Source organism: Ailuropoda melanoleuca, chromosome 9 (assembly GCF_002007445.2).
Source record: "Ailuropoda melanoleuca isolate Jingjing chromosome 9, ASM200744v2, whole genome shotgun sequence".
In the NCBI taxonomy this organism is placed as follows: Eukaryota; Metazoa; Chordata; class Mammalia; order Carnivora; family Ursidae; genus Ailuropoda; species Ailuropoda melanoleuca.
Window position 1 is genome coordinate 1,346,411 of NC_048226.1, and position 19,385 is coordinate 1,365,795.

Consider the following 19,385-nt stretch of genomic DNA (forward strand, 5'->3'; position numbering starts at 1 on the left):
GCTTCGTGGGACCCCCAAGGCGGGGACTGGTCCTGCTGTGTGAGGAAGGCATGCACATTACATTACGTGGGCACTGTGTCCGCTGTCAGGTGACCTGGGTCGCCTGTTAGTATTCATCCTGTGTGTTGATATGCTTCCAGACAGAGGTAACAGAAGTGATGCGAAATGGTTTGTGTACTTAGAGTTGTGTACTTTTTTAGCAGGACCCAGAGCAGAGGGCTGGTGAAGTATCTTAATTACTGGCCGGTAAACTTTGTCTAGTTTCCCGTTAAAAAATTAAATGTACTTCCCAGCCTTCATGCCTGGGCCTCCCAAACAGGCCTTGAAGACCAGCAGATAGAACTTAGGCGGCTGCTTGTCCTCCGTCATTAACTAGCAGCTGACCTGGTGTCCAGTTCTCCTGTCACACTGTGAGAAACTGCCCCGTTCTGAGGACACTTCTTATTTTGGCTTCAGGTTCAATATGTTTATGGCCCTTTTAAAAGATGGAATTGTGCCCTTTTACATAAGTAAGGGTTTGATAAGGCATGCTTTGGTCTTAAATCTCACGTACAAGGAAATGGGTATTTCCAGGAATCCTGGGCATTTACAACAACACTAGATCATGTTGTCCGGAACTGATTTGGTGAATGTTTAAATTCAAGCTGCCAGTGAGTAGTTTGAGGCAAGCGAAGGTCACCTTAGTCTCTTGGGAACATTAGTGGACCGTGATCAGCCTTAGATGCTCGCCCTCGCTCATAAGCTCCCGGGCTGCCTGTGGATCCTTGACTGAAGGTCTGCGTCTGCCATGGACAGATCATTAGGGCTGATACTATGAAATGTCTTCACTGAGACTTGTGTATGTTGTAGTGTGTGTGTGCGTGTGTGTGCGCGTGTGTACGTGTGTGTGCGTGTGCGCGTGTGTGTGTGCGCATACATGTGCGTGTGTGTGTGTGTGGCAGCAGACGTATTTTTCACTCCCCTCCTTTCCAGATTCCAGTTTGTGCCTCAGTCATTCAGCCGGTTTTGTTGAATACGTTTTCTTGGAGTAGTGCTGTTACTGCTGTTTAGACATTGTTCATACAAGCTTATGGGAATATCACAGTCTCTTGCGAGAGCAGCTTAAATATTATGGCTTGTAGACTTCAAAGACAATAAACGGTTTCTTTTCCNGCTTCGTGGGACCCCCAAGGCGGGGACTGGTCCTGCTGTGTGAGGAAGGCATGCACATTACATTACGTGGGCACTGTGTCCGCTGTCAGGTGACCTGGGTCGCCTGTTAGTATTCATCCTGTGTGTTGATATGCTTCCAGACAGAGGTAACAGAAGTGATGCGAAATGGTTTGTGTACTTAGAGTTGTGTACTTTTTTAGCAGGACCCAGAGCAGAGGGCTGGTGAAGTATCTTAATTACTGGCCAGTAGACTTTGTCTAGTTTCCCGTTAAAAAATTAAATGTACTTCCCAGCCTTCATGCCTGGGCCTCCCAAACAGGCCTTGAAGACCAGCAGATAGAACTTAGGCGGCTGCTTGTCCTCCGTCATTAACTAGCAGCTGACCTGGTGTCCAGTTCTCCTGTCACACTGTGAGAAACTGCCCCGTTCTGAGGACACTTCTTATTTTGGCTTCAGGTTCAATATGTTTATGGCCCTTTTAAAAGATGGAATTGTGCCCTTTTACATAAGTAAGGGTTTGATAAGGCATGCTTTGGTCTTAAATCTCACGTACAAGGAAATGGGTATTTCCAGGAATCCTGGGCATTTACAACAACACTAGATCATGTTGTCCGGAACTGATTTGGTGAATGTTTAAATTCAAGCTGCCAGTGAGTAGTTTGAGGCAAGCGAAGGTCACCTTAGTCTCTTGGGAACATTAGTGGACCGTGATCAGCCTTAGATGCTCGCCCTCGCTCATAAGCTCCCGGGCTGCCTGTGGATCCTTGACTGAAGGTCTGCGCCTGCCATGGACAGATCATTAGGGCTGATACTATGAAATGTCTTCACTGAGACTTGTGTATGCTGTAGTGTGTGTGTGCGTGTGTGCGCGCGTGTGTACGTGCGTGTGCACGCGTGTGTGTGTGCGCATACGTGTGCGTGTGTGTGTGTGTGGCAGCAGACGTATTTTTCACTCCCCTCCTTTCCAGATTCCAGTTTGCGCCTCAGTCATTCAGCCGGTTTTGTTGAATACGTTTTCTTGGAGTAGTGCTGTTACTGCTGTTTAGACATTGTTCATACAAGCTTATGGGAATATCACAGTCTCTTGCGAGAGCAGCTTAAATATTATGGCTTGTAGACTTCAAAGACAATAAACGGTTTCTTTTCCTATGGCAAGTTAAACTATTTTTGAGCTCTTTACACATAGCAAAACATTACTTGATACTGTTCTAGGGGCTCTGGATAAGACAGGTAAGCAAGACATTCATCCCCTGCCCTCATGGTGTTCACATTCTGAGGGTATTTATTCATTAATAATGAAAGGTTTTATGTGTCCATGATCTGTTTAAGATGTTTATAAAATGCTTGTGTTAGCACAGCTATCTCCTCTCTGGTGTCAGAATGTCTGGGTGGAGTGATCAGTTAGAGTTGTTCATCCATGTGTATTTACTTGTTAGTTTGTGGTGTTTTGTCTTTGTCATATTTTGTTAAGATGGGAGGTAATATAATTAACATAAGCAGGTTAGAATCCATTACAGCAAATGCTTGAGTATCTGCTATGTATAGTTCACTGTGATGGGTGCTGGAGATTCAGACGGGAAGTAAGATACCATCCGTCCTCGGTGGGCTTACTTACCGTGGAACTGGGGAAACCGGACCACATGACTGCAGTGGGTGAGCAGTTCAGGAATGCAGCTGAGCAGGTTTTGTGGGGCGCCTGCCCTGTGGTCAGGGGAGCTAGGGCAGGCGCTGTGGCAGGAGTGGCGAGGACAAGCTCCGGCCCTGGAGGAGCTCACTGCTGAGCGGGGGGAAGACAGAGAGGCCACTGTAACAGTGTGGGCAGTAGTAGTGGGTGCATAGGAAGGTTCCTGATCTAAGTTGTTGGGTAGAGGATGGAGTAAGAGTTGACGGTATAAGCTTAAACAAGAAAAACCAATTTGAGTAAGCCAGGGCAAGAGTGGGACAGGAGGGGCGTGGGAAGACATTCCACACAGAAAGGCTGTTGGCAGGAGCCCAGAGACCAGGAGACGGTGTGCTTCGGATGGCTTGTAAATGGTGTGAGCAGAGGGCCGGCGCCTCAGTGGTAGACTGGGAGAGTCCTCGAGTACCGGATGCCGAGAAACTCCGAGAGGCTGAGAACTTGGCTGCGGAATGTCACCGCTTCAGAGCGAGGTGTCCTGTGTGCTGGGTCATATGACAGACTCTGACTCCGGTGACCGCGTCCAGGAGGGGTCAGGGGACTAGGGACAGACGGTCACGTTGGTTCAGGTGTAGGCACAGTGATTTGACTGAATCTTGGTGCAGCTGGCCTTGGCTTTGCTACTTACATGTGTCAATTTATTATCCTAATTATAACATTCTAATAAATTTATCTTCCTAACATTTTAAACGTTTTATGTGAAACATTCTCAGAATTTTAAACATAGTGTTCCACCTAATCTTGGTTTCAGCCCTTTTTGTCCTTGTTCTCTGAGAAATCTACATAGTTCTGACCCCAGCAATATTTCAAAATTGGCATGTGGCCATTTTCTTACACATTCTCTTAGAATACCCAACTAGTATTTGCGTGAGGGTCACATACATAATTACTAGAAAAAACAGGGAATACGGCACTAGACCTCTAGAGTCATGTTAACATACCAATATATATGCTAGAGTTCCTGTGCGTGTGCGTGTGCGTGTGCATAGAGATACATAACATGGATACATACATTTAATGAAAAGGGTGTCTTATGTAGTCTACTTTGTAACTGAATGTAAGCATCTTTCCATGCTAACAGACTCCTCAGTTATCTTCACACTAACAGAGCACTGAGGGTGGGGTGGGGGGACAGCCACCACCCAGTAGTAAAGTCTTACTGAATACATTTTACCACCTTCCTGTTTCTATCAGCTTCAGTATCAGATACGGCACAGCAGCCATCTGAAGAGCAAAGCAAGTCTCTTGAAAAACCAAAACAAAAAAAGAATCGCTGTTTCATGTGCAGGAAGAAAGTGGGACTTACTGGTAAGGGCCTAAATCCAATGGTTTAAACTTAAGATTGTTTTTTAAAATAACGCATGGCTTACTGTTCCTGGCTTCAATGGAGATCATTTTTGTTCCCATGAGAGTTAATACTGGATACACTTCAGCATCTGAATTTTCTTAAATAAAGTAGCTTTAATTATACACCTGGAAGTGAAATGAATAGATTTTCTTTTAAAAATTCATTCCAGCTGGGTTTGAGAGCATGAGACAGGTCGGGTCACGGTGCCAGGTGCTGTGGAAGGCACGGCTCCCGCCGTGGCAGAGCCAGAGGTTGCGGAGAGAGGGGAGTACTTAAGTACTTGGCAGGCCGAGAGGTGCTTTGTCTGTGTAGAATGGCTGATGGTGGTGTCGTTAGGGCCCAGTGAGTTGGCCCTTGTGAGGCGTCAGCCCCGCGCCGCCACATGACTGCTACAGAGCTGCTAGTATTGTTACTAAGAGAGGAAGAAAAAAGTATTAGAAATAGTAGATTGAGTGCAGTCAGTGGATGCCTTTGGAAGTTCAGGGACAGGTATCCTAGTTAATTCATTTAAAAGAAGGGGAGCAGAGGCCCATCACGGAGAGTATCACGGAGGCAGCGTGTTTCAGCTGGGTCTTGAAGGATGAGTAGGGCTTAGAACAGATGGAAATAGGGCCATTTCAGGCAGAAAGACTAGCTTGAACAAAAGGTCGGAGAAAGGAAAGAATGGGGCGCATTGAGGGGCCCCGGCTGGGAAGGGCGGCTGTAGCACGTTACCTGTGGAGAGGGGAGTCGGCTGCCGCAGCAGACAGGAGTCCAGAGAAGGCTGCTGCCGTGTGCTGGGCCCGACGGCGGGGAGCAGCGCAGCTGGAAAGAATTACCGTTTATTATTTGTTGTGTGCCTGGCATTGTGCTGAATACTCCACAAAAATTTGACTTTGGAGCTGAGGAGAGTAGATGAGATTTTCAGGGTCTCAGAAAGGTTTCTCTGGCAAAGGAACAGGTGGTAGACAAGTGGAAAGTGGAGTACAGTCTGGTGTCAAAGGTGTTTAAGACTGGCCCATACTTTGGCAGATGTGTTTCTTTAAAGAATACAAGCATGAACTAATCAGGTATTTTAAAATACGCATTTTTAGTATCAAATACAGTTTTTCTACATCTCAGAAACTCTCAGACTTTATGATTGGAGGGCTGAGACGTAGTAACTTCGTCTTTTCCAACTTGTCAGCCTGGTGTTGCTGTTGGCTTCATTTGCCATTCCTTATCATGAAGCTACAGAGTATGTTTCTGAAGCAAAAACAGAATGTGGTAGAGAGCGCCTCCAACAGATGTGAGCGTTCGAGATGCTGCTTCCTCTGCTCCATTGCCAGCAGTCCCCTCTTACCGTAAAATCTTAATTTGGGGAAGCAGGATTGGTTTGATATAGACTGCACGCTCTGTATCTCTTTCGGCTTCAACTCTTTGGGCATTTCCCTAAAATAAATAGCATTTATTGCATGTTTACTAAATGTTAAGTGCTTAAAACAGTCCTCATTTAATCCCTACAGTAATTTATTATTCCAGAATTACAGATGCAGAAACTGAGGCTCAGAGGAACTAAGTAATCTGCCTATGTTAGTAAGCGGATTCACGCGTAGCGATTCACGTTTAGGCGCCGGACTCCAGACCCTGCACTTCCTCAGCCAGCAGGACCTCGGTCACCTCTGCACTGGAGGTCCCCCGGGAAGCCAGTGTAGATACCGTGCTGTTTCTTAACAGATCTCGTTACACCTTTCTTAGTTAAATTTTAAGGTTGCCTTCTGACAGTGTGCTCATTGTCGCATTTAGAATGTGGATTTGAGAAATGTCTTCCATCCAACGTAGCAGTCCTGATTTTGGTAGGAAGTGTGGCCACGTCACAGTGAAGAGACTGAGCTCAGAGAAGGAGTTAGGATGTGCTGTGGTGCAAACCTCTATTTGTCCACAGGGATAAGGAACACAGCTATCAACTAGTGAACTGCGAAAATGTTATTAGGTCCTGAAACTGTCTGGAATGATTCTTTAGACATCTGCCCTAAATCCATGATGTTTTTAACATTAATGATACTAAAGAACTGAACAGTTAGACCTTCCATCCAACTCACGTGTGTGTACCGATCCATTTTCAGGGTTTGAATGCCGGTGTGGAAATGTTTACTGTGGTGTGCACCGTTACTCCGATGTACACAGTTGCTCTTACAATTACAAAGCTGATGCTGCTGAGAAAATCCGAAAAGAAAATCCAGTAGTTGTTGGTGAAAAGATCCAGAAGATTTGAACTCCTGCTGGAATACAAAATCCTTTGACCATCTGCAAACTAAAAATTGACTTGAGGTTTTTTTTCCTAGTCATTGGGAATGTAGAGCGATGTGTCTTGCATAGACCTTTTAATCATGCATGTCATCAGAAGAATAGATTTTTGTTTTTGTTTTGAAAATGACTCTGAACATTTATTTCCATTGCAGTTTCTGTGGCTGAAAAGACTTAAGTAAACTTTACAAGTATTATCCTTTTAAGATCATTTTAATTTTAGTTGAGTGCAGAGGGCTTTTATAACAAACGTGGAGAAATTTTGGAGGGCCGTGATTTTTCCAGTATTAAACATGCATGCGTTGATCTTGCAGTTTATTTTCTCATTGTGTGTGTACATAGCTTTTCTCTGCAGCACGATCTCTGTCGATGGCGCCCCTCAGGGCACAACTAGTTACCAGTCACTGAATGGATCTTCATCCTTACGGCTGCTTCTGGGTTTTCATTAACAAAGGTTCTGCATATGTTAGCATATAGTTTCTTTGCACCCACTATTTATGTCTGAATCATTTGTCACAAGAGAGTGTGTGCTGATGAGATTCTAAGTTTGTGTGTTTTTAAATTTTTTTGAGCGAGGGAAGGAAAGGCTGTATGCATTTCATTGCCGACTGCAGGTTTCTTTCAGATTACGTTCATCGGTCTGTGTGTATACAATATGAAGAATGATCTGAAGTAATTGTGCTGTATTTATGTTTATCCACCAGTCTTTGATTAAATAAAAAGGAAAACCAGAACGTTCCCTTGTATTACTTTTTCTCTGCTATTCTTTCTGGTAGTTCATTTTGACTTTTGGTCCTTTAGTTTTCTACTTCTATTAATTTTGTACAGGTCCTGCTGCTGTTCTCACATCTATTTGACTGATCTTATGATGATAAATTGTAATCTTAGATCCCTTTGAGTTGAAGGTGTCAGCATTTCTTTAACGCCAAGAACTGCTCTTTGTCACTTAGATGTCGAATTTTCTAGCTCTGTTCTATACCCTGTCACACTGCGTTAGCACCTGGTTAGGAGCTCCGTTTTCTGGTAGAATTAGAGAAACTGAAAGGGCATAATTCAGATATGGCAGCAGGAGGATTGTGGATGAGAAAGACCATTTGTCCTGTGGGTTTCAAACTTATATGGCAGCCAGTCTTTTTTAAACATGAAACATAAAACAGATGAAAAAGCAGTATTGTAAAATACAAATTTCTAGGTTTAAATTTGTTTACCACTACTTTACTTGTAAGTTCTTAGTTTGTAACGATGGCTTAGCATGAAAATCTGTAAATGTAATCTGTTTAAATATAATCTGTTAATTTATTACATGCAGATTAAAAAGAGAAAACTGTTCTCACTAGCCCAACAGATTCAGGTTATGTATTTAACAGAATTTTTTTTCTTTTCCTTTTTTTTTTTTTTAATTGTATTTATTTATTTGACAGAGAGAGACAGCGAGAGAGGGAACACAAGCAGGGGGAGTGGGAGTGGGAGAAGCAGGCTTCCTGCCAAGCAGGGAGCCCAAAGCGGGGCTCGATCCCAAGACCATGACCTGAGCCAAATGCAGACGCTTAAGGACTGAGCCACCCAGCCGCCCCAAATAGAATTTAACACCCATTCATGATGAGAACTCCTGATAAATTAGAACCAGGGAGGAATTTCTTTAAGCTGATAGTTTCTATGTAAAACCAAACAAATGAAAAGCAAGCATCTTCCAAAAAGAAGAAACTCATTCCATTTTAAAGTCAGAAACAAAGGGCTGCCTGCTGTCCCCTGCTTGCATTCAAAATTGAGTTGGAGTTCCTGTATTCAATAGAGTAAGTCAAAACAGAAAGTCCTAAGAAGGAGAAAGGAGGAAACATTCAATATTTGCATGTTAGGTGTTTGTTCTCAGAGAAAATCCAAACTAATCCAGAGAAAGTACTAGAAATAAAGGGTGTGGTTAAGCAGCTAGATGTGCCATTAACTTTGAGAAGCCTGGTGCATTCCTTACAGTGGTAATAACTAGAAAACCAGAAGACACCTTTCATAGTGGTATCGACCCCAAGTACCTAGAAGATTATCAATACATGTTGAAGACCTCTTTAAGAAAAAATTCTAAAGTATTATCAAGAGACAATAACTAATATCTCAGTAAACAGGGAGAGAGACATTAATGGCTAGGAAGACAATATAAAGATGTCATGTGTCCCCAGATAGACCTGTGCAAAGCAATTCCAATTAAAATCCCACCCAGTTTTCTCCCAGAACTTGTTAAAGCAATTATAAAGTAAAAGGTAAAAGGTAGCAATGGGCTAGGGTGTTTTAGAAAAGAAAGGGCAGGGAGGTGGGCACTTGTCCTGTCAGATGCTAGGACTCATTCACATGAAGCCATGTTAATTAAAAGAGCTTGGGATCAGCTAAGGGATGTACATATTCCCAATGGGATAGACCAGACTGCCCGGGAAAAGGCACGCACGGACTGAACTTTGGTGTAAGAGGTGGCATGTCACATCAGGGAGAGTTAATTTGATAATTAGAGCTAAAACAATTGGTTATCTGTGTGGGAAAGGGCAAAAATTCTTTTCTCATGCCAGAAGAAGTTAATGTCTTCAATGTAACACAAAATTTTCAAACTTTGGTGGGAAAAAAGGTAAAGATAACTACTTCTTTGACCTTGACCTTAGATAGGATACTACCTAAGACACAAAGCATTAACTTAAAGTGTTATTGATAAATTTGGTATTAAAATGAGGTATTTTATACCTAGGAATAAATTTAACCAAGGGGGTGAATGACCCGTACTCAGAAGACATTGGTGGAAGAAATTGGAAGGTGATACAAATGAATGGAAAGATATTCCATGCTCATGGATTTGAAGAATTAATACTGTTAAAATGTCCATACTCCCCAAAGCAAGCTACAGATTTGATGCAATACCTATCAACATACCAATAGAATCAGAATAAATGATCCTAAAATCTGGAGCCCCAAAAGATCTTAAACTATACTCTGACAAAGCAAGGGCAACAAAAGCAAAAATAAACAATTGGGACTACGTCAAACTAAAAAGCTTTGACACAGTGAGGGAAGCCATCAACAAAATGAAAAGGCAACCTCCTGAATGGGAGAAGATAATTGCAAGTGCTTTATCCAATAAGGAGTTAAATAACTCCTACCACTCAACACCAAAAAAATCTGACTTAAAAAAATGGGCAGAAGACCTGAGTAGACACTTTTCTGGAGAAGACCTATGGGTGCCCAACAGACACATAAAGAGATGCTCCCTGTCACTCATCAGGAAAATGCAGATCAAAACCACGGTGAGGTACCACCTCACGCCTGTCAGAATGGCTCAAATTAACACAAGAAGCAACAGGTGTCGGTGAGGACGTGGTCTCCTCGTGCCCAGTTGGGAGTGCAAACGGGTGCCGCCACTGTGGAAAACAGTATGGAGGTTGCCTCAGTTAAAAATGGAAATACCATACGATTCAACAATTACACTTTGGAGTATTTACTTAAGGAAAATGGAAGCTAATTCAGAAAGATAAGAGCAGCACCATTGTTTATTGTAGCATTATCTACAATAGCCAAGATATGGAAGCAACCTAAGTGTCCATCAGTAGAGGAACAGATAAAGATGTGGTGTGGACATATGCACACAATGGAATATTAGTCATAAGGAAAAGGAATGAAATCTTGCCATTTGCAACAACACGGATGGACCTAGAGGTTATATTGCTCCGTGAAATAAGTGAAAGACAAATGCCATATGATTTCACCCATATGTGGAATAGAAAAAATGAACAAACAAAACAGAAGCAGACATTAACTACAGACAGCAAGCTGGTGGCTGCCAGAAAGGGGAGCTGGGTGAAGTTGGTGATGGGGACAAAGAGGTGCAAACTTGCACTTACAAAACAAGTCGCAGGAATGAAAAGTACAGCACAGGGAATGTAGTCAGTCCCGCGGAAACTCTGGTGGCGGATGGTGACAGCACTTCGTCGTCCTGAGCATTTTGAACGTGTATAAAGGTCGAATCACTGCCATGTTCACCTGAAGCTAATACAACGTGCATCAGCTAGTTCAATTTAAAGGCGCCTGGGTGGCACAGCGGCTGAGCGTCTGCCTTCGGCTCAGGGCGTGATCCTGGCGTTGTGGGATCGAGCCCCACGTCAGGCTCTTCCACTATGAGCCTGCTTCTTCCTCTCCCACTCCCCCTGCTTGTGTTCCCTCTCTCGCTGGCTGTCTCTGTTGAATGAATAAATAAATAAATAAATAAATAAATAAATAAATAAATAAATAAAGGAAAATGAGGTGTTTTATGCACTAATACATTATTTAAAGTAGCTTCAAAGAAAGAGAAAACATGAGTTACAAATTGGGAGACGTTATAGTGCAAATCATTACCACAATGAGATACCATTTTACACCCATTCAACTGGCAGAACTTAAAAGTAGCCTGGCAGCATGAAGTGTTGGAGGGATCCTACATAACTTCTCATGGGCTGCTGGTATTAGTCAAAAGTGGTTGAGTCCTTTAGAAGATTGGGTGTTCCTTTCATTTTTTAATTTTTTTTGAAGTTCTTATTTATTTAAGTAATCTCTATGCCCAACATGGGGCTCAACTCACAGCCCCGAGATCAAGAGTCACTTGCTCTTCTGACTGAACCAGCCAGGCGCCCCCGGTACTACCTTTTCAAGTTGGACTTTTCACACATCCTGTAATCCGGATATTCCAGTCCTGAATGTATACCCAAGAAAAACTTGCACATAGATAACAGGAGACACGAGCAAGAGTTTTCATAGCACTGTTTACAGAAAGCAAAAACTTAGAAACAACCCAAGTCCCACTGAAGAATGGATGAATAAAAGAGAATATAATCTTACAATAGAATGTTGTACGGTAATCAAAGCCTGTGATCCCGAGTGACACAACAAAGCAGAGGACACAGTCGGAGTCCTGCGCATGTGATTTAGATGACGAGAAAGCAGGTAGGGATGAAGAGAAAATGAAGGCTGGTATGCTTAGAAGGGAGGAGACAAGGGGTGTGGTGCCATGTGACCAAGCCCCCCCCCCAACTCTTGAGAGTAAGTTCAGTTTTGTTTAGGCCCTGTGCCCTGTGTGGAGCCCAGTGTGGGGCTTGAACCCATGACTCTGAGATCAAGACCTCAGCTGAAATCCAGAGTCGGACTCCTAACCTACAGAGCCACCCAGGTGACCCCAAGAGTAAGTCCATTCAGGAAGCTTACACTGGACAGAACTAAAGCCAGATCGTGTGTGAACCAATGCTGAAAGTGTCATGAACCAAAGATTATGGCTGATCCAATTTTCTGTACCCAAGTTCCAAAGTATTAGAAAGTTATATATAAAGCTGTTTTGATGAGCACATTTTGAAATTGAGGGTTATGTATGAAGTGGGCTGTTGAATCAGCCCCAGCACTCAATTTGTAATTTACTTTTTTTTTTTTTTTGCAAAATTGTCACAAAAAATCCCTTCACACAAAGTATTCCAGCTTCACCTCACACCTAAATACTAAAGCCATAAACCAAAAATTGTAGTTCGGTCTTCATATCTAATTTGTTTGGGATTTCTATACTCCGGTCTTGCAAAGTGTCCTTCCCCCTAGTTTTCCTGGAATGCTGACTTGTGTACTGTGCAGTGCAATCTTGAAATTATTCCTTTGTTTCAAGCTCGAGTCTCAGAAGACCTGTTTTTCCTGATGCGAAGATAAGATGGCTTATGCTAAAGTGATAATGGCCAGACATCCCCTTTCTCGTAGGTTGTCTGGAACATCTAAGTAGATACTCTTGGGACTTTAGGAAAGGACTTCTGTGGTTGGTTGTCTCTTTTCAAAGGCTGGCTTCCTGGCCTTGTTTTTCCTCTTTTATTAACATACAGCATCAAAAGTAATTTCGAGAGTCAGTAGAATGGAAAGAAATACAGGCATGAGATGACTCCGCAACATCTGGAAACCTCTGTAGGGTAGCCTCCCAGAAGGCCACGGTCATGTGTAACATCAAGCAGTGGCTCTCTGAGAAGAGAGGCCACTAGTTACCCACAGGTATTGAAAGAGTGAGGGAATATTATGAAAAACTCTCTTTCCTCACAAATGTGATGACTTAAATGGACCAATTCCTTGAAAGGCACAATCTACCGAAATGCCCACAAGGAAATCAATCAAAAGAAACTTAATCCACAGTTTCTTTGCAATAAGGAAAGCATCAGGCCCTGACTGGTCAATTCTACCAGACATTTAAGGAACAAATTATTATCAATTCTCTGCAGTCGCCTCCAGAAAATGGAGACAGAGGGAATATTTCCTAACTCGTTCTGAGGCCAGCACTCCCCTGATAACCAAAACCAAAGACAAGAAAACGACAGACTAACATCTCTTATGAACATATTTGCAAAAATCCTCCACAAAATATTGGCAAATTAAATCCAACAATGTGTAAGAAGAATTATACCCCACAACCAAGTGGGATTTATTTCAAGTAAGGGGCTGACAGCATCTGAAAATTCACTAATGTGATCACATCCACAGGCTAATGAAGAAAATAGGAACATTTCGATAGTTGCAGAAGCATTAGCCAAATTCAACACCCATTCATGATTTTAAAAAACAACAACTCAGGAAACTAGGAATTTGGAGAAGCCTTTTTCAACTACATGAGGAATGTCTATGAAAAACCTAGTTAACATCATATTTAGTGGTTAGAAACTAGATGTTTTCCCTCTAAGATGAAACAAGAAAATGATGCCCTGTCTCGCTAGCACCCCTATTCCACTGGGATTGTACTGGAATTCTGAGCGAATGTAGTAAACGCCCCCAAAATAACAAATGACAGAGAAGGAAAAAGGAAAGAAAAGGTATACAGATTGGGAAGGAAAAGATAAAACCATCTTTGTTCACAGGTGACATGACTGTTGATTTAGGAAAATTCCAAAGGATCAACATTAAAAACCCCTGGAACAAATAAGCAATTACAGCAAGATTGCAGAGAACAAGGTTAATATACAAAAATCAGTTGACTTAATAAACACACACCGGCCAAAAAAATCTGCATTTGAAAGGAACACGCCATTTTACATTAGCACTGGCAGAAACATGAAACGCTTAGGTAAAAATCTAGCAACATAACNTTACAGCAAGATTGCAGAGAACAAGGTTAATATACAAAAATCAGTTGACTTAATAAACACACACCGGCCACAAAAAATCTGCATTGGAAAGGAACACGCCATTTTACATTAGCACTGGCAGAAACATGAAACGCTTAGGTAAAAATCTAGCAACATACGTACACGATCTCTGCGAGGAAGACTGCGAAACTAACGAAAGAAATCAAAGAAGATCTCAACAAACGGAGAGCTATTCCATGTTCACTGAAGGATGACTCCGTATCCTTGGTTTTGCCCAACTGGTCTATAAATTCAACACCATCCCAATCAAAATCTCAGCAAGTCGTTTCGTGGATACTGATAAAAGTGGTTCAGAAGTTCATATGGAAAGGCAATTAAATAAAAGGAGGACTTTGATCCCTCCTCACTGACGGATCACATTTCAGACACTCCGGCGGCTCTGTGTCGGACTGCACGGATCTAGAACACCTTCATCGTGGCGGGACACTCGGTCAGACAGGGATGGTCTAGCCCAGTGAGGCATCCAGGGCGGCTGCCCTGGTTTCCTGGGGCACGCAAGCTGGAGCCTCAGGAACGGAGGGAGGAGAGCATGGATGCAGGCTGCGCCCCCGGAGAGGGAGCCCAGACGTGGTAGTTCTGAAGCTTTGGGACACCCCTGGTCTGTCCAGCACAGAGGGATACGTGGGGTTGGGGGCTTGGGATTAGAGGCAGGGGAGGCAGATGGTCAACTGGGAGTAGAGCTTTTGGTCTGGAAACCATTGGGGAGAGAGAAACAGGCCCCACCTTGATGCTTCATTCCTGGGGACTCTTAGAAGAAGGGAGCAGCGGTGTGGATGAGAGATGTATTTTGGGGAGCGGTTCTTGTTGACAGAGGAAAGCTACCTTCGGGGAGAAAGGCTCTGAGCGTTATCTGCTCCACACCAACCAAAACGGTTGGATACGGAGTGCCTGGTAAGTGTCGGAATTCCTCTGTGCGAAAACTCAACGGGGGAAAAGAAAGGTTTGGAAGGGGGAAACTCCTCAATATGTGTTCCTGCAAGACAGCGACACAAGAGTACTGGGCTGCAGTCACAGGGGGCATCTGAATTCAGATTCCTTGCTGCAGTGGTAACAGGAGATGCAGACTCCCTCCCCACCCCACAGTCTCCTTGCCATGCCGCTCGTCAACCGTGGTCCCTTCGTTGAGATGCCGCGTGTCGTCTCCGGGTCTTCCAGACCCAGCTTCGCCCCAACAGGGCTGTCAGGCGGCATCCCATCAGGCAGGGGCACAGTAGTGCCTGAAACAGCAGCCGGGAGACGAAGGACAGGAAGGAGAAACTTGGTGCGGCAAGACCGCCGGCCTGGTGGGCTGGTTCCCTGGGCTCCGCGCGGGGTGGTCAAGAGAAAGAGGGAGCTGCGAGAAAGGACCCGCGCTGGACGGAGCACAGGCCTCTCCGTATAGCTCGTGCCGGAGATGCCCGTTGCCCATATCTTAGAGGGGACATCCTGTGTTTGGCACGTATGTGCTCCATTCGTCATCAGAGCAGTACGCATCCTAGGCAAACCCAAGTGACACTCTGCTCTCTCAAGGGAACTCACCATTTAGGGGGCCTCGGGAACCGGACTCAGGTCTTTCAGGTGCAGGTGAAATTTGCAGGGGGGGTAGGAGGGGGATGGATAGACCTGAGGACCGCGAAGAGGCCAGCTGGCCCGTTAACTCCCAGGGCAGCCAGTGTCCACCGCCTGCTTGTCTGAGGGCCCCTGCAGAGAGCCCCTTCCCACTTCTCTTGCAAAGGAGTGGGGGGCATGCCCGTGTGCGGGGGCCTCCAGTGCCAGAGCTTCAGCTCTGCTGCAGCATCTGAGGGAGGGCCCCCCAGGCTCAAACCAGCCCTTAGCCCTGGAGGTGCTGAAGCTCGCTTGAGCTCCTGAGGGCATGCACACCCTCCCACCCGGGCCCTCACCCTCAGTCGGTCCTGTTGGAAAATACTGCGCACACAGGCCTTCACCGCTGCGTTCCTGTCCAGCCCCAAGCACGGCAACTCCTTTAGCCGCTGAAACTGCTAATAACGAACCAAATTTGGCCACATGGAAAAACGTTCAGGAGAAAAATATAGGGAAAGACTGAAAAATTGCCTCTATTTAAAGTTCATGAAGATGGAAAAATCATGCACATGCAATTGGAATGAGTACCGAGAGCAGGGAAGGCTCCAGGAAGGCGGGGTTGCGGGCCGTCGTTTCTCCTTAAAATTCTTTTTTATAATTGTCCGTCGTGTATGTGCTCAACACATCCCCCTCCCCAAAAGGGAGAAGGAGAAGAAAATACAGCGTGTTTGCAAAGTTGCTTTGTGTGTTTTTTTCCAAACGGAGAACAGCTTTGGCGTTCTCAGGCCCGATATATAATTAGTGGGTTGGTGAGTCTATTTTAAAACTATGGAATCTTCCTCCCACTTCAGCCCTCTCAGGCCCACACCCCTTCCCACGCACACATCTCCCCCACGCCCTTCCCCCCACTAAAGGTTTTTGGTTTTCTCTATCATCCGGGCCTTCACGAGCCCATGTGTGCTCTGGCAGCGCCATGCCCACTCCCGCTCGCCGCGCACCTGCTTGGGAGAGAAGGCGCTGGAGCTCTCCCCAGGCCCGGCGTGGGTGCGGCTGGTGGTCACGGATTAACTGCCCTTCGTCAGCCGTTTTATAGTATGTGCTTACTCAGAGACTTACAGAGCACCTACCCTGTGCCAGGTGAGTGGCTGGGTGTCAACCAAGCCGCGCATGGCATGAGAAAGACCGTTCCTGCCAGTGGGGGGAGGGTCAGGGCCAGTACAGAACATGCCCACAGCTCCTGGCCCTGCAGCCCCAGCATCCCTAGAATCAGGCCAATACCAGCTGCTGCCCAGGAGCGCCTCTGCTCGGGTCTCATCCCAGCTGGAACACTCACTCTCCTTTCCCCCCTTCTGGAAGCTCCCAAACAAGTCAGACCCCCTCCCTCTGCCAGTTCTGCCCTTTATCCCTCCCCAGGATGGACTCAACCAAAACAGGTCCACCCGTGGTCAGGGGTGAGAGCCGGGAGGCTGGACCAGAGGGAGCCCCTGACAGGGTGGGGTCTGGTCAGCTCCAGTCACCTGGGGCCTTCTGGCTTCGGGCCCTCCCATCACGGGAATCCCGCCAGCTTCCAGCCTCTCTTCCGCCAGGCCCTGGGCAGGGCAGCCTCCCTGCCTCTGCGCGCATGCTGCCGTTCCCCAGGGAGCCCTGAGGACAGGTCACTGATCACTGTTCTCACTGCGCTAAGATGTGGTGGGGTGTCGTCCCGGCCGGAGCACCTGAAGCACTCAAGGCTGCCTCTCATGTGTTTCCTTCAGTGATTCCAGATGATGCCTTGAATCGGCCCTAACACACTGTCTCTCTTCCCGCCCTCCTCTGCCTTCCATTCCCCCTCCCCCGCTCCTCCTCTTCACTCACATCAGTCACGCAGGCTTTTAATACCGTATTCTAACTCCACGTTACCTGCTCTGCACTTTACTGCTGACCTTGTTGAAAAGGCAGAGTTGTTTTAGAGGTGACGAATGAGCAAGGGGGCCGGCGGGGGAGGCATGATGCAGGACTGGCTGTGGACGGGGAAGATCACTGAGGCTGATCCAGGGAGGACAGCAGTGAGAGGAGAGGTGGGCGGAGATCTGCAGGCAGAAGGGTCCCAACTTCTTGTAGGTCTTTCTGCCTGTTCGTTGTTATTATTCATCAAAAAATGTTTTTGAAGGAAAAGGGCTATTTTTTTTTTTTTACAAATCTTGGGAAGGTCTAGGATTTTGGCTTAAATTTGTTTTCAAATTTATTTTCGGTCAGCTGTACCTGGGTGGCGCTTAATTCATGAACATCTTCTTGAGATATAATTGAGTGCGTCACTTCGAGGTGTAGGGTGTGTTGACTGACATATTTATAGATTGCAAAATGATTACCACCATGGTATTGGCTACCACCTCCATCCCATCACATAGCTACCAGGTCTTTTTTATGGTGAGAACATTTAAGATCTTCTCTCTTAGCAACATTCAGGCGTACGATACAGTGTTATTAACTCAAACTTAATTTTAAAAAATTTTTAATTGAAGCATAGTTGACACATTAGTTTCAGATGTACACCATAGTGATGCGACAACTGTATACGTTCTCGAATGCTCTCCCAGGTAAGTGCAATCGCCACCTGTCACCATACAAAGTGACAGTATTATTGACCATAATCCCCGCACTGTACTTTTCACCTGTGACTTTTTTATTCTATAACTGGACGTTTGTACCTCTTCGTCCCCTTCACCTGTGTCCTCTGCCCAACCTCACCCTCCTCTGGCAACCGCCTGTTTGTTCTCTGTGTTCATGAGTCTGTTCCTGTTTTGTGTGTTTTGCTTTTTAGATTCCGTATGAGTGAAATCATACAGTAGTTGTCTCTGTCTGACTTACTTCACTTAGCATAATACCCTCTAGTCCAGCCATGTGCTCATAAATGACAGGATCTCATTCTTTTTTAAATGACTAATGTGTGTGTGTGTGTGTGTGTGTGTGTGTACCCACATCTTTATCCATTCATCTGCGGGTGGGTACTTGGCTTGGTTGCATATCCCGGCTATTGTAAACAACGCTACAGTGAATGCAGGGGTGCATGCATCTTTATGTGTTCTATTAGCTTTTGAATAATGTAAAAATTCCCAAGCAAATCAAAAAGTCAGTGTTTCAAATACTACTTTGTGTATTGATAAGTATTGTGCAGCCTATGCTTCTATAATTCTAACTTTTTAAAACTTTTAACTCTTTAAAAGAATAACTCTATTAGATTTCTAAGAAATTAGCATTTTTATTATAAACTTGTTTTCAATCAGTGATGACCACTTTGCTTTTATAATAGTGTTCTCTCCTTTTCTGATTGTCTTCTTCATAAGGAAAAGCAAAACTCAGAAACAAAGGAATGGCTAACAATCTGGTTGGATGTCCCTGGAGGGAAAAATACTTGATTGATGACGAACTCTGTGCCAGGCATTATTCGACCATCACGCAGGTCCCAGAGTAGGCATGGTTCTTGCCCTCTATTTTTCAGATGCGCAAACTGATAAGGGCAGAGTTTAACTTGCTCAGGGCTAAGCACTTCGTTCATGTCAGAGGCGGACCTGAACTCTCCATCCATTTAGCTGTGATCAACTGCCCACAGAATTGGGATGTGAATCTGCCGTCCTTTGTGTCCCCCTCTCCCATCCTTTCTCTAACAAAGCATCTGTGTCCCTGTGTGCCAGGCACAAGCGCCCACAGTTAATTCGCTTCTCAGATCCCCTCGATGGAGCAGGAACGGGGGTCATCCAAACTGTATCCTACGGGGGACAAAGCCCGGGCAGCAGAAGGAGCTTAAGCGGCTCGTCCGAGGTCAAATAGCTTGTCAGCGTCATTTTAACATCAGAACGTGAAATAGCAGGTGAGCTATACTTTTTAGACTTAATTCTCATTAATTTCAGCCTTCCAAAGGCACGCCTGCCCCTGTGGCCCAGAGTGGGAGTGTCGCAGCCGACGGGTCAGCGGGACTCTGGCAGGACTCTCCAAGCCAGGGGGGCCGCGTCCACGGAGTCCGGACAGCCCACGGGACTTCCGCAGAGCCCAGGGGACGGGAGGGTGCGCCGGGCTGGGGTCAGTTCCAGGCGAGGGCTGCTATCGGTGGGGCGCAGGGCCCGGTGCCTGCAGCCGGACCCGTGTCTCCGGGGGGCGGGGCTCTGCAGGGAAGCCTGTGCAGGGCAGCGAGGACCGATGAGCGTTCCGCGGAGCGGCGCTGCGGGTCCCGGCAGGACCCGGGTGGGGGCGGGGCCGCCGGGGCGGGGCCTTGGGNCCGGGG

At 45.6% G+C, this 19,385-nt stretch overlaps 1 protein-coding gene across 3 annotated transcripts in view; it reads left to right on the forward strand.

Annotated features, from left to right (window-relative positions):
- ZFAND6 (zinc finger AN1-type containing 6) overlaps positions 1-7,189 on the forward strand; it is a 64,106-nt gene extending 56,917 nt beyond the window's left edge. For all 3 annotated transcript variants that reach the window (XM_019799516.2, XM_011224783.3, XM_034667784.1), the window contains 2 exons: positions 4,025-4,138; positions 6,263-7,189. In XM_019799516.2, the coding sequence (XP_019655075.2) occupies positions 4,025-4,138; positions 6,263-6,411 (263 nt within the window). In that variant the 3' untranslated portion in view covers positions 6,412-7,189. The remainder of the gene's footprint in view (positions 1-4,024; positions 4,139-6,262) is intronic.
- Positions 7,190-19,385: the final 12,196 nt, after the last annotated feature.